Genomic DNA, 24,887 nt, shown 5'->3' on the forward strand with positions numbered 1-24,887 from the left:
CTCTAAGCTGACCAAAAAACCCAAAAGGACAACAAAACCAACAGATTTCAAAAGGTAAAATAAAGAGGTATTATAGTTACAGTGCAAAAGATGAAGAAATTCAAGCTTAATAATAAAACATAGCACCAAAAAAAAAAAAAAAAAACAAACAAAAACCAAAACAGGAAATAAAATAAAACAAAAAGGAAATGCATGCAATTAACTGAGGTATTCGAGTGAAGAATGCCTATCATTAACATGAAGACAAAAAGGCCAGACGAGAAGCTAAGACACACACACACACACACGTTAAAACGAAAAAGGCTGGTTTCCACGTTTAAATGAGTGAATCATGGAGGACTGACTTCACAGATGCGCGCCCGCACCACTACTGACTTTGGTAAGTGAAGTTGATGAACTACGAGTCGTCTATTAAAACATCCGTCATCCTAAAAGACTGTACGTAAAGGTGCTCCGTGTCTTACAGAAGTGTCCGATATTTATTTTTCTTTTTCTTACAAAAAAATCTGCAGCATATTTCTCCCACCCCCAAAGTGATATGTCTTCTCTTTCTTGTTTTTAATCTTGTTTCAGAATATTATCAAAACTAAAAGCCTTACTCAATGGAGACATCTAATGCTCAAAATGGCCGCCCACCGACACGCTCTCACTCTCGGTATCAAAAGATTAACATTAATTTTTTTTACTGAAAGCCAAGTTATAAACTTGTGTCAATAATAAACATTTCATATTGTTCTCTCACTCTCTCTCTCTCTATATATATATATATTTATATATAGATATATGTTGGTACATCTCGGTAGCTCTGTAATATTTCTATAACTATCCAGTTGGCGTAAGCAGCTACACAAACATGCGTTCCTCGAGTGCTGTTTAAAAACGTCAAATTACAGTAACTGGGAATGTTTAATAACTATCCACTTTGCTTTAAAGACATGAGGGAGGGCCTCTCTCTCTCTCTCTCTCTGTTATAGAACACTGCACATATCTAATGGGTTTTGGTGCTGATCAGGCGAAATGTTCATGAGTTCATAACACAGCGGACCCTAATGAAATAAGTGCAATGACGATTAAGAATAGCATTGTTTTAAGACCGAGGAATACACTGTTTTCTGCTCAATGGTCCTTCTCTCTAGTTCTCTCTCTCTTTCTCTCTCTCTCTCTAAGCCTTTTCCATAAAAGCATCTCCAAAATAAACGCTTCAAAACTGGCACTAGTGCACAGACTGAGGAGTTTAGCGTTTTTGTTTGTTTTTTTTTTGTTTCCTTATTTAAAGGTATATCTTTAAATTTTTGTCTATATACATTCTAACACTACTTTTAAGCAATTAGCATCTTAATGTACTACCACAAAAGCTGAAGATATCTTTAAAAACAGTATCAAAAAAGAAAAAACAAAAAGAAAAATTGAAGAGCAGACACCTGACCTTGAACACTTGCGATGCATGAATAAAGCACTCGTGATCAAACAGAGCTTGGAGGAAACGAAAAAAGGTAGAGATTGTGTTTGCGCAAATAAAAGGAGAAAAAAACCCCATAAACATTTGTTTTAGTCTTTTGTTTTTTAGAATTTTGCTGAAGTGAACTTTCTCCTGGACTACACTCAGAAAGAGGAGACCGCTCGTGACAGTCTTCAGTGTGTTGCAGACCGGTGTGCAGGGAGTTGTTGTAGGACCTGTGTGGAGCTCAGTTGTTTTGGACCTGAGGTTGATTGGCTTTGAGGCTGCGCAGCGCTCGGCGGGCCGCCGCTGATTTGGCGATCCTGTAGCTGCGGCCCACGCCTTTAAACTTTCCTTTCCCCACCACCTCCACGGTCACTCGGACCTTGCCGTCGTACGTCCTCTCCGCAGGGCTGCAGGAGCAAGAGGGGAACAGCACCCACACAGACAAAGGTTATTAACATTTAGTTTTGTTTTTTTTTTTTTTTAAGTTGTTTTTAGCACCCTCTTGTGGAGAAAATTTAACCTGCTAAAAATGAGTTCATGACATACTTATTAATAGCATCTTATTAATTACATTATACATTTAACTAGTTTTACTGTTGGGGATATATTATGTGACACTGTATGACCTTTTTTTTTTCCCCTAAATATTTAATACTTACATATTTTTTCAAATCATTATCACTACCTGAGTCGTGATGAACGTGCTCTAAAATAATGCACTGGCAATGACACAAGCCTTCGTTTTTATTTTAAATAATTTTTTCCACTGCTTTCTTCCTTTGAATATTCAAAGGTGGGACTAAATACTTAATTTTAAGTTTATTTTTAATACAATGACAACTGTCGTTTTTAACGCTACGTTAGAAGGTTTAAACTCAATTACAATGATAGATTAAAAAGTGTGAAAATGTTTAAATCCATGAATCACAACAAATTTCCTGAGTCATTTAGCACCAAATTTACAGGTTTCCTTTTCGTTTCTAAATTATGATTAAATTATCCATTTATTACTTTTACACCCAGCGACTCCAGATCAGCAGATTGACCTGGTGCCCCCCAAAAAGAAGGCATACGCCGCTCAAAAATTTGCACACCTGAACTTTGCAGTCTCGGGCTCCATCTCCAGCAGTTCACGCACAGGAGAGCGAGGGACGTTGGCGGAGAATTTCTCTGAAAATAAAAGCAAAACAAAAGCCGAGCATGTCAATACAGTACTTCATCACAAACAAATAGCAGGACATTTGGAAACTAACTACGTTTACGGTCCTCGCCGCATGAGCGGCCGAACAATCAGAGCATACACAACGCAGAAGTGATTCAGAACGTACACAGCTCGCGTTCTCACCTATCAGTGGCCTCATCATTGGATAATACACTTGCCAAACGGTCTCTAGTGACATCTTGCTATCCATGTAAATTGCCCCGGCTAGTGATTCGAAGATGTCCCCCATTGCTTTGGGGACCTCAATATCCTCCTCTTTCTCCTCATCTTCTTCGGATCGGCGCAGCTGAAAGGGAGAAAAAGTGATTGCAGGTCATTTCCTTTTGTGGCAGGCTTTTCTCTCAGGAGCATGAACCGCATCTAAACATACGGCAAGACTCGCCGTAAATTAATTGCAGACAACAAGTAGATGAAAACGTTACATGTAGAGAAACCGACTCAAATTGTTCTTCAGAAAGTACGGTCTCATAGTAAGGTCCTCTTTTACTGCTTCTATGGTTTCCCCAATAAACAAGCACTCAGGTTCAAAATTGGTCATGTATCGTGGGCCAAATAGTGATCTGTCCTCAATTATTTTTAACATCTGACTTAACAAAAGGCCTTGTCTGTTGCGCTCCGGCATGTACCAGAGACAATGCTACCCGGCTATGTAATTAAGGGGAACATTACTTATTTTAATGAATTTGCCTTTCCTCATACAGTATCCAGTGTTGTCCCTGAGGCATAAAATGCTTTCCAGTGAAAAAAGACTAGGTTCAGTGCCAAGACAACCATTTCAGAATAAATTCAATCCAACTGTATTTTCCAACGATCTTGAAGGGAAAAAAATGCAAATACAAACACAGAACAGATTTATAATGACTGCCAATGTTGGCATGATACTGCGGAGTGCTCTTAATACATTTACCGATAGCTGTACAATGTGGGGGTTTGTGAGCATTACGTGTGCAGGGACTGTACTTACTCAAACTATATTAAAAACCCCCTCTAAGGCCAAACACTGACCTCTGAGTCCATTCCTTGCATTTCATTCTTCTCCAGCTGAAACTGCACAAAGTCGTCAATCACGTGGAACAGCTCAGGTGAGACGGCTTTGAAGTACTTGTGGTAGTCGTATTTGACCGCCAGGGAAGCGAAGATGGTGTTGTTGACGAGTGCAGAGCGCAGGTCGGTCAGCACGCCGGGAGAGTGCTGCCGAGGGTCTTCATAAAGGTGCTTTGTTATGAGGTAGTCTAAAATTGCATCACCAAGAAACTCCAACCGCTGGTAACAATCTGCTCAGGGAACAGGAGGAAATCAATAAACACTGAAGTTAACATCTGTGTTAAGGGGATGTTTAATATGTAATGGTTTCTCAACAAGACACCTGTAACTTGCTTTGGTCAAAACACCACAAGGATGAAAACCCACAGCAGCTGTATGAACAGCCCTGTTCAGAACGACCAGTTTCACTGATGATAATGAACCCGAGTGCACAGCAGTGAAGAGCAAAGAGCAGAAACTGGTTTTTTAGCCATTTCTGCTCAGTTCTCTTATCATCTCCATTCTCAGTTACTTCCATTTTTACTCAGTGCTTACTCCACTGCGCACATTACGTCATGTTTTCCACCTTTTAACATCGTCTTTGTGCTCTCACATAAACACAGGTCCAGCGCTGTGATTGGAGAGACTCAGACAAGGGGGCGGGGCAATTCTAAAGTCTCAATACTTCATGTCAAATGCAGAGCATGTGGCAGCCCACTATAAACTAAAGGGGTGGTTTCACAGTGAGTGAGTTGGTGGGCTCCAGATTCACAAATTAACATGCTAATTTACCAAACGTGACTCTTGGAGTTACCTCAGTCTCCCGTTTTTAGTCGACTCACCCGTGATGGTGTTGTAATGGTACGAGGCGTGGGTGAAGGCCTGCAGAAGGTAGGCCTTGTTTTTGAAAGTGTAGTTAATCTTCTTCTCGAAGTTCTCAAAGCCGGAGATTAAGTGGTTGAGAGTGCGTTCGGCGTTCGGGTGATCAAACATGCAGCGCGGGGGGATCTTCAGCCAGCCGTACTGCAGCTCGGCAGGACCCTCGGACTCAGCTTCCACTTTCCTCCTGCTTCTCTTCTCCACCGGAAGCACTTTGAGGCCCAGAGAGCAGAGGAACATCTGAGCAGCCCTTTCACCACAGCTGGTCAGGTAGCAGCCCAGCAGGGCCTCCACACAGTCTGCGATGCTCTTGTCGGCGATGCACTGCTCAGTGTGGAGGTCATAGGAGATGGACTGCTTGCCCATGTCTGTGCCACAGTTCTCCTCAGAAGGGTTCCAAAAACCCACCACAAAGTCGTCCTCTTCGCCTGCTTTGCTGGGGTCCAGGTAACACATGGCGTCCCACGAGCTGTAGTCAAACTCGTCAAGGCCTCCGTCGGGAGAGAAGTGTGCATTGGCCAGAGTGGGCTTCTTCTGGGCTTTCCATTCATAGGTGGGTTCGGCGGAAGGGAAGCCAGAGAGGGAAATCTTCTTACCGAAAGCGCCGGAGCCGATCAGCATGGTGTCTATGAATTTGATGTGCTCCTGATAATACTCCAAGTCATCCTCCACATTCACCTCGTCCTTGGGCTCCTTCCACATCAGATCCTCATCCTCCACATCATCCCCCTCTTCATCATCATCCTCATCGTAGTCATCTTTGTTGACTTTTCCATTGGCCATGTCTTCCTTTGTCTACATTGGACAGACACAAAGGAAAATGTGTTCTAATTGCGCAAAGGTTGAAAGACGAACAGTGCTAATTAATAAAAAAAAAAGTAAGCTGGGAAGACAGAGGCCTTCATCAGGGTTACCCCTTGAAGGGGCCAATAACCCACGCTCAGCATTCACTTAGAGGGATTTGTGATGATTACAGTTTAAAGAGTTGCAGTTAAAACACAGTATTAGGTTAACCCAGGAGGGTTTTAAATGTGCAAGCGGGGTCTGGCTGTCCCACTCAATGAGTCATAAGCTCTAACGCAATTCAATAGCTCACACGCATCCAGAATATCATCTTTACATCATTAATACACCATAAAACCTGACCATGTGGGAAAATTTCTGATGAATATTCATTAAAATGCTAACAGCCCTGACATCTAATATTGTAATAATACAGAGAGCTGACACTTAAAATGAGCCAGCCTCAGGCAAAACCAGCGTAATCTCCGCAGACACATGTACAGCTTAAACCACACCGAGCAACCCGAAACATACAAGCCAGCTGCAAAACGCCCCCTCAAACCCTTGACTTTCTCTCTACTTTTTAATTCATATCCATTTCCGATGGACTTTGTTGTTTTATTTTCTTTTTTGCTTTTTGTTTTCAAGACTCGACTGATTAAGAACACGTGTTCCAAAGCTCGGAGCACATAATCGCAGTCTAACTCCAACATAATCTGATCTGAATCTTTATATATTTAAATATATAAATGCATTCTTGAAATCCTGAACTTCCCTTTTCATTTACCTGCATTATCCAGAGTTAACTTCATCACAAGAATTAACTTCTTGGACCGGCACACCCAGTTATACAGTTCCCTTCAGACTGCCAAAAGTCCTTAGCTCACTCCAAGAGAGAAGTAACAAAAGGATGCATGTTAAATTGCGTGTTAAACATCCCCCTGCAGCTGCCTGATCTCAGACATGCATGAAGAGGGGGGAAAATAAATAAATAATAAAGAAATCTTGTCCCTTGAAGGATGAACCTGCCCCCTAGTGGCAAAGACAGAAAGGTCAACTTGCAAATAAGGCCAAGATGTTGCTAATAGCCCGGAGCAGACCCATGAAAACAGGTCTGCAATTGTGCATGAAGATGCTTGTTGATACTGGGTTAAACAAAGCCTGCGCCATTCAAGCAAACAGCAGCAGAAGCTCCGGGAGTCGTACCTCATCCGAGTCCCACTTGTCCGTGCTGCTCTTGTCCTGGTTCACCACGTAGCCAGGGGGCAGCCAGTTCACCGGCGGATCGAAGATAGAGACCACCATTCGACTGGGCAGCCCTTTCTTCTTCCCCAGGCGGTACAGGTTACAGTTACTGACCTAGAAAGAGGGGAACATTTGTTTCTCCTGTTCTGTATTCATCATCTGGAGATTTGGAAAATATTTAGAAAACTCAATTATACCTATTCCTACAGTTTAAGGCAGTGTTACTAATGGAAATGCATACGATAGCTATCAAAATCAGAGCTGGAGATAATTATTTCCAAAATCAATAATCAAACCTGCTTGTTTCTGAATATTACGCCTGCTTCAGCTCTGCTATCAAAGCTCCCTTAAAGTACTAAATTAAGTATATATTACATTCTTGTAGATAGTTTGCCCCTTCATTTTTAAGGGGGCAGCCGTGGCCTGGAGGTTAGGGAACTGGGCTTTTGTCTGTTCGATCCTCAGAGCCGGCACCTCATGATTGAGTGCCCTTGAGCAAGGCACCTAACCCCCAGCTGCTCCCCGGGCGCCGTGGGTAGAGCTGCCCACCACTCCGGGCCTGTGTGTGCTCACTGTCCCCTAGTGTGTGTGTGTGTAAATGTGTGTTTCAGTGCACGGATTGGGTTAAACGCAGAGAACAAATTCCTCTGTGTGTGAGCACAGTGGCCAATAAAGTGATTGTAATTCTAATTTAACAAATTTGCATTGCATGAGATTAATTTTATTTATTGAATATTCGTGTGTGTGTGTGTGTGTGTGTGTGTGTGTGTGTGTCCTCATAGTCCAAGCGCACAAAAACTTGTCACCAAAAATGGGAGATTCTCATGAGAGAGTCTTCTCCCTGCTGATTGGTCAAATCTGACAGAGGCAGGAGCAAGTAAGTAAACACAGGAAGAAGGACCGGTGTTCTGGAGTAGTACGTTTTTATCCTAGCCCTTGGATTAGCAGCTAATCTTTAGCCAGTTCTCCGTTTCCCTGCTCTGCTGAGTCCTATACACACACAGCACCCCTGTGCTCTGAATGGTTTTGGTCCACATCAGTGTGCGATTGCTTTTGTCATACGTACCCAAGCTAACTGCACCAAGGATGAACAAGTTTATAAAGTCTAATCACATTTAAATTGAATAAATTATATCTTTTAATTACAGCCCAGAGCACATTCCTCGTGTCTGCCCCTTAGCTTTACCTTCTTACTCCTCATGTAAGAGAGTCTTCCCTCATGGGCGTCAGGATAAGTGCAGAACAGGTAGGTGGTGATAGCGTGTTTGAGGAAGGAGTCTCCCAGCATCTCCAGCCGCTCGAGGTTAAAGCCGTCGCTGGCGTTGGAGAGGGTCAAGGCCTGGAGGATGAGGCCTGGGTTGGGGCCCAGGGATTTGGGGGAGTCCCCAGGTGGAGCTGCAGGTTCACGTGCCTCTGAAGACACGGACGAAGGTGCTGCGGTGCTGGTTGCCGTTCTGAGCACGAGACAACAATCTGAGGTAGATTTATTCACACGTCCGTCTGGGAAATCCAAATTCCTGCCAGGGGTACATTCATGGCTGGCCTCTGGCCAGGAGCTCGCAGAGGGCTGCACAGGAAATGAGGTAGTGGTTTGTGTGGATTCGTCGCTCTCCCGTGAGCCTAGAGCGCCCCGTTCATGGTCAGGGCTCTCACCTGCTGCGCCGTTACTGAGGTTTCCGGAGCACATGCAGACACCCCCGTCTCCGTCCGGAAAGAAACGTGTCTCCAGGAGCTTGTGCGTCTCTAGCTTTTCGTCTGGTGCATTGCAATTCTCATGCGAGAGAGCGCCCTCTGTGGGCTGGGAGGCCTCGGCATCAAGGTTCTCCTCTGGGGCAGTATGGTCAGGGGCTGAGCTCGAGCTGTGTTTACAGTGATCATCATCGTCGTCGTCGTCATCGTCGCATGTTTCAGGGCAAGAAATGAAAGACTTGCTGTCGATGGATTTCTTCCACCCAAAATCCAAATTGGGATACCTGTACATTACACAAAACACAGTATATTCAGAGATGGGCCAATTTGCACTTTGCCCCGTCCACATGTATCTGACTATTTAAAAAAAAAAAATTCATTAACATCAGGAAAATGTTGACAATGCTTTTTTTTAAACCTCCTTTTAATTCTCTCAGTTTTACTTTCTCTTTTTGCAAATCAGATTTTGGGAGTAATCTGATCAATGCGTTTACATGCACTTGGGAAGTCAGATAATGGGAAAGCGGTTTACATAGGTCGGATTCTGCTTTGCTACAGCCAATAACGTCACAGAAAGACGGAACAAACCTCCTGCTGTGACTCTCTCCCTCACACACACAGGCGTGAGATTCTAAACACTGTCTGCTAATGTAAATAGAATTGTTCGGTTCAGGGTTTGAGAAGTGTATGCCGTTTATATCTGTCCTGATACGGATATAGGATTGGATCAAGCCCATCTCTAATAATCATGACGGATAAGCACTTTTCAGCACTCATCTTGGCTGTGGTGTGACGTCCAGGGTCGTTTCCTAGGTCTGGATTAATAACAGTGTTGGACATAATTTGAATAGCAAGGATGTATCACCTATAGAAATTCTACTTAGTCCTGGCTCAGGCTTAATACAGATGTCGACTTTGCTCCACATGGATTTTGGATTAAAAAGTGATTTTCTGATGCTAATTAAAAGTGTTCGCAGCATGCGTATCGTGTGTTACGAAAACGTACCTCAAAACAGTTCTGCAACTTTAACCACCCCTTGATGAAGAGGCAGTCAAGGTGGTGTTAACAGACTCTCAGCAGAACCGGCTTGCTCCCACAACCTCATTGCAATGTGGGTTTTGGGACTGACCTGAAGTCGGGGGGCAGGCTCTGAGCCCCCACTCCTGCATCGCTGGCCGTCTGAGCACGCAGCTCCTCGGCCGTCAGAAGGCAGTGAAGTCTGTAGAGGATGCTGGGAAGGCAGACAGCTTTCCTCCACAGAGAGGCAGGAATCGGGTGAATGGCACACAGTTCAGGAACTAAAATCTGTACCGATGAGGAAAAAGATAAGCTCAGATATCTGACGCGAATCCAAACGCTGCTAACAGAATTAGCCGGCATGATTACGCCCACTGGGAGTGTGCAGGAAACGCACTCGCAGGCTGCACAGGACTATGAATACATCAGTAATAATCAGCGCAGATCCCACGTTCAGATTAATACCTGTTTGTTTTGTAGGCTTTCCCACTTGGCCTTCCTCTTCTCGGCACTGCTGAGAGGCAGCGCTTTCCCCTTTTGATTGAGGTGGCGAGGAGTTAAGAGATTCAGTCTGCCGGAAAACAAAAGCACACTCCCTTAGTGGATTCGCTAATACAATAACAACGGTGCATGCCGAGAGTAATTCATTCTCGTCGGGTTGACCTCCCACCTTGAGGATGTGTGGTCCACGTCCAGAAGGGGCTGGTTGACATTGGACAGGTCCAGGTTGTACTTGGTTTTGTAGTACTCCGCAAACGTCTCATACTCCGGAGAGGGGAATTTACTGAGGGGCGTGAGGTCCGTGTACACATCAGCCACGTAAAAGCGGTGCGGCTGGTCAAAATTACGATACCTGAGAGAGAGAGAGAGAGATAACATCTTAAGACAGTACAAGTACTTTTTTGTATGAACAAATAGAAAACATATGAGTGAGTCTTCAAAGAACAGCTGTCAAGGGAATAACCAAAGGGAGTTGAAAAGTTCATGGAAGGTTTCTTCCCCCAACCCCCCCATTACCTTGGAATGATGACAGCATCCTGGTAGTCCTCCAGTTTGAAAGTGAATGGGTTCTGCTTTGTGTACTGGGTGTTAGGAATGCCAATGCGTGCTTCGGATTTTTCTATATCCTCCATGAACTTGAAGTCCATGTCTAAAGTGTTGGAATCCCCAACTGGAAAAAATAGTTCAGATCCAGACAAAGAACTTAGAAGATTAATGACTAGTATCTTATCAAATCCGGCCTGCTACAGGTTCACATTCCTACTTGGAGAGAGAGAGGGAAAAGGGGAGGGGGAGGGGGTCTGGAGAAGATTGCACTCACCGACGTTGAGAGGTAGAACGCAGTAGGCTGAGTCGGCCTCAGTGGGCCTGAACTCCAGTGCAGGTTTCTCCAGGCGGAGGATGTGGGAGAAGATGTACTGGTGCAGGCGTGTGATCAGCTCCAGCTGAGCTGCTCTCAGAGAGAAGCCGGACTTCTGCAGCTCGATGGAGATGGTCACCTCTCCAGAGCGTGTGTACACAGGGAAGTGAGGAATCTGCCCACAGACATTATTTGGTAAGGTACATTATAGTTCACTAAATGTACAAACAGTATAATTGTACCTTTAAATGGTACAACAGCGGTTTAAAGTCCTGTTATGGTTCTTAAAGTTACACTACATGCTCTTCTCCAAAAAACGAAGAATTTAGAGCTTTCATTATAGAAATAAAACAGCTTTTATTATAGAAATAAAAGGGCAAAATACAAGTCCTGGATATTAAATGGGGCTTAAGAAATCAACACAAATAAAAATCTACAATTATTATAGAATATGGTACAGTTATATTTACCAACTTAAAGGCTAAGCACCAGCGATATGAAAGTGTCAAACAAATAAATACAGTGGAATTTGAGTTCCTAACTTGTGTTTATTGATAGTCAGAAAACATGTTATTTCTTACTAATTCAAGGAATAAGGTTTAAAAGACCGTAGGTGTGTTGTTTTTGGCTGCAATCATTCAATGTACAGTGGGACATCTGTGCACAAATGGCCCAAAGATCCCAAAATATCCAGAAAATGGACTAAATTTGTCAACTTTAAACGGGCACTTTGGAAAGGACCATCCGCTCACTCCGTTATCTGTAGCTCATTTCACTGGCGCTTTTCCAACAATATGGGCATGTAAGGACACCATGTTACAGAGGCTTTTGAACACCTTTCGTTGGAGGTAAACAGGGTAAGGACACTCACTTCGCCTGTTTTAGTTGGTGTTAGTTAACGTTAGCTTGACTTGCTAAACTCGGTGTCTCAGATTATACTCGGCTACGTAGCTGCATTACGGAGGTTTATAGTGTCGGATGAATTCGAGTTCGACTTCGATCACATTTACAAGAATAACGGTACCTCTAAATTTGAGTTTAGCTTATTGCTAGGCTATTGTCATGAATAATGTTGGTTATTTAGCTAGATACTGTCATAACAGTCAGTCATAACGGTGTTTTACCGCGGCGTTGTTCAGCTGTTGTCCACCAGTGACGTCACGGTCGCGTTCAAGAATTTCCGTAGCGAGCTCGGGTTTTTCCGTCAATTTAATAAAATTGTCAGTTTTAAAGCAAATTAAGCTGCTATCTTCATTTTAATTCATACTTATATCTGTCAGTAACTACAATAATGTGGAATATTCATGGAGGTCCATTAAGTGGTGCTTAGCCTTTAAGGTAGTGCAAGTGTACCCTCGAGTGTTCCACCACAGTGACAGTTTTTCTGAGTGTGTACAATATCACCTTCAATACATTGTTCAAGGCTATATATAAATAACTCTCACTGTAGACCAACCTGGTCAAAATCATTAACAAGAAGATTTTAGTCCCCCACCAATTATTTGCATTTTGCACAAATTACCGTGCCAATCCCAGCTCTTGAACCCTGTACTGTGAATCACACTGAGCTGTGCTTTGCCAACTCTTACCTGGTGTTGCAGTAGTTTTGCTCCTGGGCTACAGTTGCAAGAGTGTAATTCACTTAGCAACACCAGAGGCTCTATTCTGCTTAATACAGGTCAGCGAAGTTATCATTTTAAGGTTAAAATTCGACCTAGGTGTTCCTTTAAGTGTATTGCTGAAACCACTAGGAAGCGTCCATACCCGAGGTATTGGTTTCGCGGTCAGAATGCCGAAGCATCTGGTGGTGTCCTCAGGAGGGTACAGCTTCCTCCTGCGAAAGTTGAGCTCGTCGGGAAGAGGCGTGGTGAGAACCATCCCGATCACATACAGGTAGTAGGACTTCTCCGGTACAGGATAACTGCCGCGCAAACATTCTGGTATCTGAATACACACATGAACACACCTCAGCATCACCCTGCGTATCACAGTCAACATTTAAACTATTCAAAAAGCGACTCTATATCTGCTCTAAATGTTAGTATAAACCTAGGTGAGGTTTGGATGGCTTATTGTTGTTAACTCATGTTGCAATTCTGACTTTCAGCCGTGTATCTCCCCTACAGCATTCGACCATAGACAGCTACGAGATAATAATGATGATAATGCACCAATATACTCTATAATGATTGTTATCCACAGATACATCATGACTGAGGTATAGAACATGTTGTGCTTAAGCTCATGACCTTAAAGTGCTTATTACATAATGTACTCAGGACACGACCCTGGAGTGGGGAGGGAAAGTGCTTAACGTTGCACTTCTGTAGTTAAATTAGAGAAGTATGATCTCTAGACGGATTAGAGAAGACCTAGCTGTCTGCTAACATTATGCTGACAAGAGTAAACAAGACGACAGTAATATGTATAGCATAAGATGCCAGTTTGGAGTGTGTGTGTTTTGAGCAATGAGACAATGTAATAATGAGTGTACGTGACAAAGGTCCTGTAAATACTGCAACAAACATCTGAATAAACTAGAGACTACAGTGAATACTTGATACTGATTTCTCCTTGGACCTGAGAATCATTTTGGAACTCGGTCTTCCTTCGACAATTGCCTTAACGGTCAAAAACCAAGCCATACCAAGAGCCAACCCTTCAAGCATCCATCTAATTGAGACTATATAATCAGCACTTGGGGCGGCACGGTGGCGCAGCAGGTAGATGTCGCAGTCACACAGCTCCAGGGGCCTGGAGGTTGTGGGTTCGATTCCCGCTCCGGGTGACTGTCTGTGAGGAGTGTGGTGTGTTCTCCCTGTGTCTGTGTGGGTTTCCTCCGGGTGACTGTCTGTGAGGAGTTGGTGTGTTCTACCTGTGTCTGAGTGGGTTTCCTCCGGGTGCTCCTCCGGGTGACTCAAGTGTCCGTAGGTGTGAGTGAATGTGTGTGTGTCTGTGTTGCCCTGTGAAGGACTGGCGCCCCCTCCAGGGTGTATTCCCGCCTTGCGCCCAATGATTCCAGGTAGGCTCTGAACCCACCGCGACCCTGAACTGGATAAGGGCTACAGATAATGAATGAATAATCAGCACTTATCCTGCACTTAGAGGTTTGTGACTGCACTCATGTCTTAGTTGATTTGACATTCAGGAAAACAGTGGTACAAAAAGGGACAAAAGTATTTTTTGGGTTCTATAACTTAGGTAAACAGCAACTTGCGTTTGTAAGTCACTCTGTTTAAGACCGTCTGCTAAACACATTAAATAGAAATTTACAATAAGCAGGTTACTACTGAATTCAGATAAATAATAGTGTAATGTTATGGAGTCATTTTATGCATTACATTAAAACAAAACTAAATCAATGGAGACTTTGCTGCAGTAAAGGTTTCTACTCTTCTAAGACGGCTTTACACTAGATGCCAGCAAATGGCTGTTTTCTATTGGATTCCATCGAACCACTTAAGAGTTAAGGGGTCGGGGATTTACTGACAACTCCTCGGTTTCTAAATGAGTGTGTCCTCACAGCTTTTGGGTAGCACTGCCTCCTCTTGGTGGAGCCTGGTCTTCCGGGAACGTTGGTCTCCTCTTCGTCGTGCAGGTCCAGCTCCTCCTCATACTTCACCGTCTCTTTCCCCACTGGCATCAAGTGATCATCCAGCTCGCCTGAGGACAGCGGGACAGAGAGCATTGGAACCGCGCAGGCTTTCACTCAGCAGCAGCATTAATCAGAAGGTGAAGGAGTGTGGAGTCATACCTATTTTGTGAAGTTTTTCACAACAAAGTAGTGCAACTGCTTTCTCTGCAAGTCTTACGCAAGGCATTGGGGGCCCCTACAAAAGCACAGATGAACAAATGAGCGCAAAGCTTAATACAGCGTGCTTTTAGTCTCTTAGCACCTTTAATATTAAGCCATAAATTACTCTGACAGATCCTGTGAACTAAACTGGCCTCTGATACAGAGGGACTGTCTCAATCAGGGGTCAATCCCCTAGAAATGGGAGGCATTTCAGAGACTACATTAGTAATGTTCTGGGAACTTTAAAAAAGGGACGCTTCTTTAAAGACACATCTCGACTGCTGGCTTATTTTGAGCAAATTCACTACTAAAAAGTAGCGTGTAATGGGTTTCAAAAGGGTGGAATCTGTTAAAGGCCTCTCACAAAAAAAGAAAAAACAAAAAAGTGGGGAACAAATGGTGTGTGTAACTGGGGATAAAATGCTGTTCCAAATCTCCGTAAAACTCCATTAGCAGCTTCATGCAGAGGTTGTGTATAGACTGATGTTAACACACTTACAATGCAAAGTGTTTCTAAAACATTTGATTTCTTCAGAGAATTGAGAACCAGTGAATTCTCATCACTCGTACTCACAGAAATGGGCTCCCGGAGGGGGGAGTTGATTGGAAGGAAGAGAGTGGATTGGTAGACACCAGATTTCAGCTCTGTCGTCTTACACTTAGGTGCCAGGTGGGTGAAAGGGTCACTGGGTAGTCTCGCACAGTATCTGGAAAACAAGAGTTAGACAATTACCTCTCCACACTCTGAACACTCGCTACCAACCTTGGTTCATTTGAAATAAGGTAAATGTCTGCTGTAATAATTCAGGCAAATCCTTCTTGTAATATCAATGAAGAACAATTTATAAGATGCAGAGTTTTGCAAAATTATTATAAATGTCTGCATTATCTGTAAGCGCTTATCTACTTCAGGGTCGCGGTGGGTCCAAAGCCTACCTGGAATCATTGGGCGCAAGGCAGGAACACACCCTGGAGGGGGCGCCAGTCCTTGACAGGGCAACACACACACATTCACTCACACCTACGGACACTTTTGAGTCACCAATCCACCTACCAATGTGTGTTTTTGGACTGTGGGAGGAAACCCACACAGACACAGGGAGAACACACCACACTCCTCACAGACAGTCAGTCACCCAAAGGAAACCCACGCGGACACACCACACTCCTCACAGACAGCCACACGGAGAAAACCCACGCAGACACAGGGAGAACACACCACACTCCTCACAGACAGCCACACGGAGGAAACCCACGCAGACACAGAGAGAACACACCACACTCCTCACAGACAGCCACACGGAGAAAACCCACGCAGACACAGGGAGAACACACCACACTCCTCACCTGGAGGAAACCCACACCACACTCCTCACAGACAGCCACACGGAGGAAACCCACACAGACACAGGGAGAACACACCACACTCCTCACCCGAAGGAAACCCACACCACACTCCTCACAGACAGCCACACGGAGGAAACCCACGCAGACACAGGGAGAACACCCCACACTCCCAACAGACAGTCACCTGGTGGAAACCCACGCAGACACAGGGCGAACACGCCACACTCCTCACAGACAGTCACCCGGTGGAAACCCACGCAGACACAGGGAGAACACACCACACTCCTCACAGACAGGAATCAAACCCACAACCTCTAGCTCCCTGGAGCTGTGTGACTGCCACACCTACCTTCTGCGCCACCGTGCCGCCCTCCTAACGATACAAAATATGTAAAAAATGATATCACGCCCACTCTTCCAAACTCCTCGCAGGTAGTGCATTAGTTATTGTGCAAATATTTTCTCTGATAAAGACCTGTTGACATGGCCGATGGCCGTGTTGATAGTGACCCTGGGTCCTCCATCGTCAGAGCGAAGCACGTACGGTGGGATGATGTTGTCATCGTCCATCACAGACTCCACCTCAAAATCACTGCACTCCGGCGACTTGGAACACTTGTTTCTGAGAATCTGAAGATAGTACATAATAGCTTAGCAATTTCTAACCATCTTACCCAAAACACATGCATAAAACTTTCGATTATGGCTGAAGGGTTCGTTGATTTTTATCCAAATTGCAATTTCATACACCAAGAACATTTATATGTTTTCCACATATTCAAACTCAGCAAATAAACTGACCTTCTCAATAGCTTTGTAGGTCTTGAGATCCTCCTCGAAGTCTTTAGTGCATTCGCTGTCAGCCAGCATAATGTAATTGGAGACAGGAGCACGCGCTCGGCCTTTGGATTGCACATAGGACCGATACTCTGTTGGCAAGTCAAAACGGACCACCAAATTGCACTTTGGAATATCCACCCCTTCCTCCACGATGCTGGTAGCGATGAGCAGGTTGGTTTCATGTGCTCGAAATTTCCTTAACACCTGGAGAAAGGCAAGAGATGGCCCTCTGCTTAGCTTAGGTCCAAAGCTTTTTGTCGTTTGAAACAGAACGACGAAAGAACGTTCTTCAGACCTGAACTACAGAGCAGCAGAACACTGCCCAGGAACTACAAAGAGAGTCGTTGTAGTTACACTACAGTGAGAGCTGAGGGCAAAATATAAAATAAACACACCAAAGAAAACTCTACAGAATAAAGACACATGACCAAGGCAGAGAGAGGATATACAGATGTATGGGTGGGTTTAGGTTGTTTGGGTAGAAATGTCTACATGGTCTCCAATCTAAAACAGCATTCATTCGTTGTCTGTAAGAGCGCTTATCAAGTTCAGGGTTGCGGTGGGTCTGGAGTCTAGCCGGAATCACTGTGCGCGAGGTGCGAACACACCTTGGAGGGGGCGCCAGTCCTTTGCAGGATGACACACACTCATAGATATGGACACTTGTGTCGCCAATCCACCTACCAATGTGTGCTTTTGGACCGTGAGAAGAAAGTGGAATAATGTGGGAAAGTGGGAGAAAACCCACGCAAACATGGGGAGAGTAAAACAGTATTTTAATAATTTAAAAAAAGGCAGGTGCAAAGTAATGATTAATCTGTATGGTATAACTCCCTGGTGGTCATTCATTCATTCATTTTCTGTAACCTCTTTATCTGGTCATGGTCCAAAACCCAATGGACAAAAAAGATAAATTAAAAACGTAGTGGTTACGCACTTCTTCCTGTTTCCTGAACTCCACCTCCATCTGCTTGTTGCGAGGCTGGTTCTTGCCGATGCTGTGTCCTGTGATGAAGTTGCTACTGATGTAGGCCAGCTCTGGGTCCTGCTTCCCTGCCTCCTTGATAAGCCTGTGTTTCAAGGAGAACATGAATGATAAGAGTAAGTATGAGATAGATATATAGTTCTTGAAATTATCCACATGAATGTAGGTGATATCATGCCCACGTTCATTTTTAATTTGTTCATTTTCTATGGGAGCGATGATCGACCATGTTTTTCAGCAACAATGTTCTATGTTTATTTTAGATCTCTATTTTTTTTACCCCTATATTTTCTGTATAGCATTCTCTCTACATATAAACCTTTGTTTTATAGTAAACTGAGATCTATATTTTGTTTTTATTCCTACATATATTATGTTTGCATTCATTCATTATCTGTAACCCTTATCCAGTTCAGGGTCGGGGTTCCTGTGGGAGGAAAGCGGAGCACCTGGAGGAAACCCACGTGGACACAGGGAGAACACACCACACTCCTCACAGACAGTCACCCGGAGGAAACCCACGCAGACACAGGGAGAACACACCACACTCCTCACAGACAGCCACCCGGAGGAAACACACGCAGACACAGGGAGAACAAACCAACTCCTCACAGACAGTCACCCGGAGGAAACCCACGCGGACACAGGGAGAACAAACCAACTCCTCACAGACAGTCACCCGGAGGACACCCTCGCAGACACAGGGAGAACACACCACACTCCTCACAGACAGTCACCCGGAGGAAACCCACGCAGACACAGGGAGAACACACCACACTCCTCACAGACAGCCACCCGGAGGAAACACACGCAGACACAGGGAGAACAAACCAACTCCTCACAGACAGTCACCCGGAGGAAACCCACGCGGACACAGGGAGAACAAACCAACTCCTCACAGACAGTCACCCGGAGGACACCCTCGCAGACACAGGGAGAACACACCACACTCCTCAAAGATAGTCACCTGGAGGAAACCCACGCAGACACATGGAGAACACACCACACTCCTCACAGACAGTCACCCGGAGCGGGAATTGAACCCACAACCTCCAGGCCCCTGGAGCTGTGTGACTGCAACTGCGAGGGTGTCACTACCTGCTGCGCCACCGTCCCGCTTATCTTATGTTTAATCTCTTTATTTGATAAAACCTGTCATACCTTGATTTATTTGTCAAAGTGAAAGTGAGCGGTCATCAAAGCATTTCACTGCTAATTGTGTTGCAATTGTGTATGACTATGTATCTGACAAAATATTTGGCCTCACTCATCAAATGTCATTTCAAGTATTAAATGAAAGATCAATGCTGTGCTTTGACGAGTCAATTATTTTATATTTGAAACTCACCGGTTCAAAACAACTGCCGTATATCGCCTCTCCACGAAGATGATCCCACAGAGGATATTAGTAAACGGTGAAGGAAAATTGGCTTCCGGCTTTTCCTTAACCTCCACCTCTTCATCCTCGTCATCGTCCTCAGAGTCGCTCCAGGAGACGTAATTATCTTGGTTGCGGTTGTTGTACCACTCTACGCTCTCAAACTGCTGCCTCTCAAAGGGCTTGTACTCATGCAGGATCTCTAGGAGCTTGATGACTTTAGGAGTGACGAACTTCAGGTCCAGAGAGGCCGGGGAGAAGTGCTCCTCACAGAGAGCGTGGAGTTTCCTCAGGATGGTGTCTGTAAAGAGCAGGAACTTGCGGTTCAGCTCCTCCTGCTCATGCTTGATGTACTTCTGGAGCTCTCGCACCATGATGCCAGCAGCTTTATCAGCACACCACGGCCCCAAGACAGTCAGAACTGCCCTGCAGTCACTCAGGACCTGAGGAGGAATAGAAGCACTTCAGCGAGAAAGTTTTACAAGGCTAAGATTAATCCACTGACCCACATGGGTCTTACTCATGTAACTGCAACACACACTGGCTTCACAACCATTACCTACAGCAGTAATGACAGAGGATCTATTCTCCTTATTACGGCTCAGAGAAGCATCACAAATTTGTTTTAAGCTGTGATTGTACTACCTAGTGTTACTTTAACTGTTCAACAGATGTTTGAGAGTGACTGTGAGGATCCGTGTTGTAAGGAAAGCGACATGCTGGACTGCAACAGCTTCCAGAGACACCGAGGTACACTGCACCAAATACAGTAAGTAAATATGACCTTACAACTTCACAATATACAACCTTCCATAGTACCTGTTTAGAGATATAGGTGGGGTCTCTGTCCTCTCGACGTACAGGTAAATTACAGTCGTTGAGAAAGTGTAGGGCTTCATCCAGTTCACTCAGAAGCCTCTCAGACAGCCCACTTTTGTCCTGGTAAGGGCCACAATCCAGCACCACCTCACGTGGCTGAGACGCATACCTGCCATTGGATTTATTTATTTAAAAAAAAAATCAAATAAAATTACACACACACCGTCACGAGAAAGTAGTTAATTTCTTAATTTTCAGAAATAAACATTTTTATAGCTATTCTTAGATAAAAGTTAAGAAGTAAAATGTTCTACAACAGTTCAGTTTCACGCTGTTGACTTCCTATATGTTTATATTTAAAATCAGTACACAACCATCTACATTAGTGAAGTACTCGTACGGAAATTTTGGGCAGGGAGTGGCATAACTTTTTGTATTTAGTATAAATTCGAGCCTGTCAGCTGCCCGTTATGCAGCTCTTTACGAATTCCCATGCATGCGGGAATAAACACACCTATCCAGCACAACGAGGTCAGTGGCAGTTTCTGCGTTGCTCTTCAGGATCCTCTCCAGGTTCTGGATTTTCTCCTCCAGGTCAGATGGGTCACATTTACCGTTCAGAATGGACGCGGTCAGACCCAGGATACGCGGACAGCTCAAACAATCCTCACATTTCTGAGAAGATGAGAAAAGCTGTGTTGATTTATCTGACATTTTAATACAGCATAAAAAACAATAAAAATGGTTAATCATTAAATCCTTACATATAAATTACTTCTGAAAAAGCAGTGGATTATTCTGAAACAGTTCTTCGTTCTTAAAGAAATTTTCATATTCATTCATTCATTATCTGTAACCCTTATCCAGTTCAGGGTCACGGTTGGTCCAGAGCCTACCTGGCATCATTGGGCGGAAGGCAGGAACACACCCTGGAGGGGGCGCCAACACAGGCACACACACACCCACGGACACTTTTGAGTCACCAATCCACCTACCAACGTGTGTTTTTGGACTGTGGGAGGAAACAGGAGCACCCGGAGGAGACCCATGCAGACACAGAGAGAACACACCAAACTCCTCATAGACATTCGCCCGTAGGAAACCCACGCAGACACAGGGAGAACACACCACACTCCTCACAGACATTCGCCCGTAGGAAACCCACGCAGACACAGGGAGAACACACCACACTCCTCACAGACAGTCACCCGGAGGAAACCCACGCAGACACAGAGAGAACACACCACACTACTCACAGACAGTCACCCGGAGCCGGAATCAAACCCACAACCTCCAGGCCCCTGGAGCTGTGTGACTGCGACACTAACCTGCTGCGCCACCGTGCCACCCGATTTTCATATTAATGTTCTTATTTTTAATGACATCTATTCAAACCCTCACACACTGCACTGAACTATACCACATTAACGAGGACTAATGTTCTATCCGCAGTGAAAGAAGCAGTCTGTCAGTGTTTTAAACCGCGTATGTACTGGCAACCCCTACTATGTAAACACACACACACACACTTCACACATCCAACTCAATGTCTAGTTTCTACACTTGTAATAATGTTATACTTTTAAATTTCCTCTGCAAGATCGATTTGACCAAACTCCAGCAATAAATACACGCCTAATAAGGCACCATACCTCCTCCAGCACGACAGACAGATGAGACCTTCATTCATTTCTCTCTATACAATGATAGATGTGAATCTCAGGTTAATTTTCAACGCACAGGCTGTAATTTTACCTTCATTATGTCCCGATAGGGATGGTCCGTGATTGCAAGGTGACATTCGTCGAAAACCAGCAGGTTGATTTTGGATAGTGGCAAGACTCCATTCTTCAGCACATGCAGAAAGATGTGGCACGTCATGACGAGCACCTGGAGAATAGATATTACAGGAAAGAGGCAGGCAGCGTGAAAGAGATGATATGACATCTCTCTGTGAAGATTACGAGGCGACGCGCCAAGTGGAGATCCAGTCCGCAGCTCAAGATTGAAACGACTCAGAAATTCATCAAATATTTGAAAATGAGTGAAAACTTTTCCTACGGCTGTAATCACACCTGATTTTCCATTATCTCTTGGGTCCACTTGTCCTCCGGCCATGACATCAAGCTGTCAGTATACTCCCCAACCTGAAGATCCGAATGGGTCCTTACAGTGGAGGCTTGAGAGACCACAGACAATGCTACAAAAAAAACACCCAATTAGTGGCAAACTCTGTTGCAGTTTTTATATGGAAAATAAATCTCAATCACTACACAGATTTACAAGCAATATAAAGTCAAACAGTGGAAATCTTAAACACTGGGCAGGGTACAGTACCATGTCTACTTTGCTGAAAACAACTGCACTCCATACAGCATTAACAGCTTGAAGAACAATGCAATCATTCTATCTATCGATGCCCATTTAAGCTGCTGTTTCAAAAGCAGTCAATGAATATATCAGCTTTTATTAATATTTCACATCAAAATTATTATATGATATCGGCCATTTTATTTATTTATTTACATTAATTTATTACAATTTCCACAATTTATTTGGGACCACCACCTACTGGGGCCAATGTTTTATTCTTGAATTTTGTCCTTGGTTATTTATATATAATTTTGTCCCTGACACAGAATGATCTACAAAAGGCCAGTGTTTTCTTTAAAGGCTAAGCACCACTTAATGGACCTCCATGAATATTCCACATTATTGTAGTTACTGACAGATATAAGTATGAATTAAAATGAAAATAGCAGCTTAATTTGCTTTAAAACTGACAATTTTATTAAATTGACGGAAAAACCCGAGCTCGCTACGGAAATTCTCGAACGCGACCGTGACGTCACTGGTGGACAACAGCCGAACAACGCCGCGGTAAAACACCGTTATGACTGACTGTTATGACAGTATCTAGCTAAATAACCAACATTATTCATGACAATAGCCTAGCAATAAGCTAAACTCAAATTTAGAGGTACCGTTATTCTTGTAAATGTGATCGAAGTCGAACTCGAATTCATCCGACACTATAAACCTCCGTAATGCAGCTACGTAGCCGAGTATAATCTGAGACACCGAGTTTAGCGAGTCAAGCTAACGTTAACTAACACCAACTAAAACAGGCGAAGTGAGTGTCCTTACCCTGTTTACCTCCATGTTACAGAGGCTCTTGAACACCTTTCGTTGGTGTCCTTACATGCCCATATTGTTGGAAAAGCGCCAGTGAAATGAGCTACAGATAACGGAGTGAGCGGATGGTCCTTTCCAAAGTGCCCGTTCAAAGTGGACAAATTTAGTCCATTTCCTGGATATTTTGGGATCTTTGGGCCATTTGTGCACAGATGTCCCACTGTACATTGAATGATTGCAGCCAAAAACAACACACCTTTTTGTCATTTTGCATTAAATTAAGTGCAGCTTCTAGAGTTGTTGTCCACCATCTACGTCACAGGCAAGACGCCTATTAGAGTTTCCCAACACCGTTGGGGGGGGGGGGGGGCAACGGTCTTTTAAACCTTATTCCTTCAATTAGTAAGAAATAACATGTTTTCTGACTATCAATAAACACAAGGAAGTCAAATTACACTGTATTTAGTTGTTTGACACTTTCATAGAGCTGCTGCTTAGCCTTTAATGCTCATGCATTTATAATCAATGATAATTTATTTTTTTTAGTGCCGTTTTATGGCTGCTTATACTTTATAAAAAAAATAATAATAAATAAGCAAAAGCAAACAAGAGCAAAAAGGCATTTGAGCGTCTACCTGCATTCACCAGGAAAACAGTCCTCTTCCCGTTCTCTTGGCGGATTTGGTGGGAGAGCTCTTTTATAAGAAGTACTGCAATAAAGGTCTTCCCTGAGCCTGTATTTAAGCAGACTATAGTATTGTTTTCGAGAGCTGCTTCAAGAAGTTCAACCTAAAGAAAAACGGAAACAGGATGAAGTGGGGGAGGTGATGAAAAGAAAGAAGGGTGATCAGTAAATAACCCAACACGGAATATCAGTGAACTTTATCGCGAGCTAGACAACAGGAAATGTGCCTTTAGCGGCTAATATGAAATGAAAAAAACACTCTTCTGCCTCTGAACGCAGCTATATCCTTAACTCAGGTACATTGTACAAATAAGACTCCTCTGAACTGATTTATATATATTCTTTCAAACTCTTAAAAACAAGAGACCTGAATGGGTTCCTTCTACAGAAAATTATAAATAAATAAATAAATAACCTGTTCATTACATCTGAACATTACCTTGGAGACCTGGAATATGTGTGAGATAAATAAAAGAAGTCGCTCTGAGGTTAAATGCAGAGAAACAATGGCACTGAATACAAACAAAGAAAACAAGAAGAGAAAAGAAAGAGAACAGAGTGAAAACGGCTAAAAACCAGAGCTTCTGCTCCTCGCTCCTCGCTGCTGTGCGCTCGGGGTGGGGGTGAGCAGCGAGCGGCTCATTATCAATTAAAGGAACAGGCGCTGAAACTGGCCATTCTGAACAAGGCTGTGGTGTTTAATCTTTGTGGTACTTTGACCGACAAAACATCACAGGTGTTTTAATAAGTGCCAGAACTGTGTTCACTTGTGGAAAGGTGGGGCAATATGCGTCCTTTAAGGACTTCCACGTAATGAAACATACAAAAGGCCACTAAACAGGTACTGAACATTTAAATTATATTCATAAAAAAACAACAAAATGTGGTTCCTCTATAGTAATGAACATTTGAGAGAAAAAAAAAACACCCACCCACAACTAAAAAGTGAAGCAAAAAAGCAGTGGCAAGAGACTGCGGTTATAAACCCACGTACATTTGATTGAAATGTCAATAAAAACTAAACCTATCTTTAGAGCAGAATGCCGATGATCTGAGCGCGGAGTCTATGGACTTGCCTGATATTTCCTTGGTGTGTATATGTTGTCGTGGATAGCTTCCTGTTGCCAGGGGAGACCGAAGAAGGGCCCCATGGGTGAGGAGGCAGGGGTCACCAGCTGTAGTCCTGCCATGCTTAAAGACCGAGAAGCAGGGGGCCTCCACTCATCCAGTGTTTATCTC

At 43.9% G+C, this 24,887-nt stretch overlaps 1 protein-coding gene across 3 annotated transcripts; it reads right to left on the minus strand.

The window, feature by feature from the left end:
• Positions 1–1,147: 1,147 nt before the first annotated feature.
• dicer1 (dicer 1, ribonuclease type III) lies at positions 1,148–24,851 on the minus strand. 3 transcript variants are annotated; one of them, XM_066675894.1, is made up of 26 exons: positions 24,725–24,851; positions 23,599–23,752; positions 21,904–22,028; positions 21,584–21,718; positions 20,343–20,503; positions 19,829–19,997; positions 18,980–19,452; positions 17,584–17,716; positions 16,608–16,850; positions 16,282–16,436; positions 15,034–15,166; positions 14,418–14,493; positions 14,187–14,326; positions 12,428–12,607; positions 10,625–10,838; positions 10,321–10,474; positions 9,974–10,156; positions 9,769–9,874; positions 9,416–9,591; positions 7,783–8,569; positions 6,558–6,710; positions 4,532–5,363; positions 3,672–3,940; positions 2,790–2,952; positions 2,539–2,614; positions 1,148–1,851 (listed from the first exon to the last, which is right to left on the minus strand). In XM_066675894.1, the coding sequence occupies exons 1-26, from the start codon at positions 24,836–24,838 to the stop codon at positions 1,686–1,688; spliced, it is 5,670 nt and encodes a 1,889-aa protein (XP_066531991.1). In that variant the 5' UTR covers positions 24,839–24,851; the 3' UTR covers positions 1,148–1,685. The 3 variants fall into 3 exon arrangements, with proteins under 3 accessions (XP_066531991.1, XP_066531976.1, XP_066531983.1); XM_066675879.1 differs by lacking the exon at positions 24,725–24,851 and adding an exon at positions 16,156–16,179 and having other exon boundaries at positions 23,599–23,857; XM_066675886.1 differs by lacking the exon at positions 24,725–24,851 and having other exon boundaries at positions 23,599–23,861.
• Positions 24,852–24,887: the final 36 nt, after the last annotated feature.

Source organism: Hoplias malabaricus, chromosome 1 (assembly GCF_029633855.1).
Source record: "Hoplias malabaricus isolate fHopMal1 chromosome 1, fHopMal1.hap1, whole genome shotgun sequence".
Lineage (NCBI taxonomy): Eukaryota > Metazoa > Chordata > Actinopteri > Characiformes > Erythrinidae > Hoplias > Hoplias malabaricus.

Coding starts and splice junctions, on each gene's coding strand:
- dicer1 (XM_066675894.1), bottom strand. CDS start 24,838: ATGGCAGGACTACAGCTGGTGACCCCTGCCTCCTCACCCATGGGGCCC. Junction 10,157..10,320: donor GATGCTGTCATCATTCCAAG/GTAATGGGGGGG, acceptor TCTCTCTCTCAG/GTATCGTAATTTTGACCAGC. Junction 2,615..2,789: donor AATGATGAGGCCACTGATAG/GTGAGAACGCGA, acceptor TTTTATTTTCAG/AGAAATTCTCCGCCAACGTC.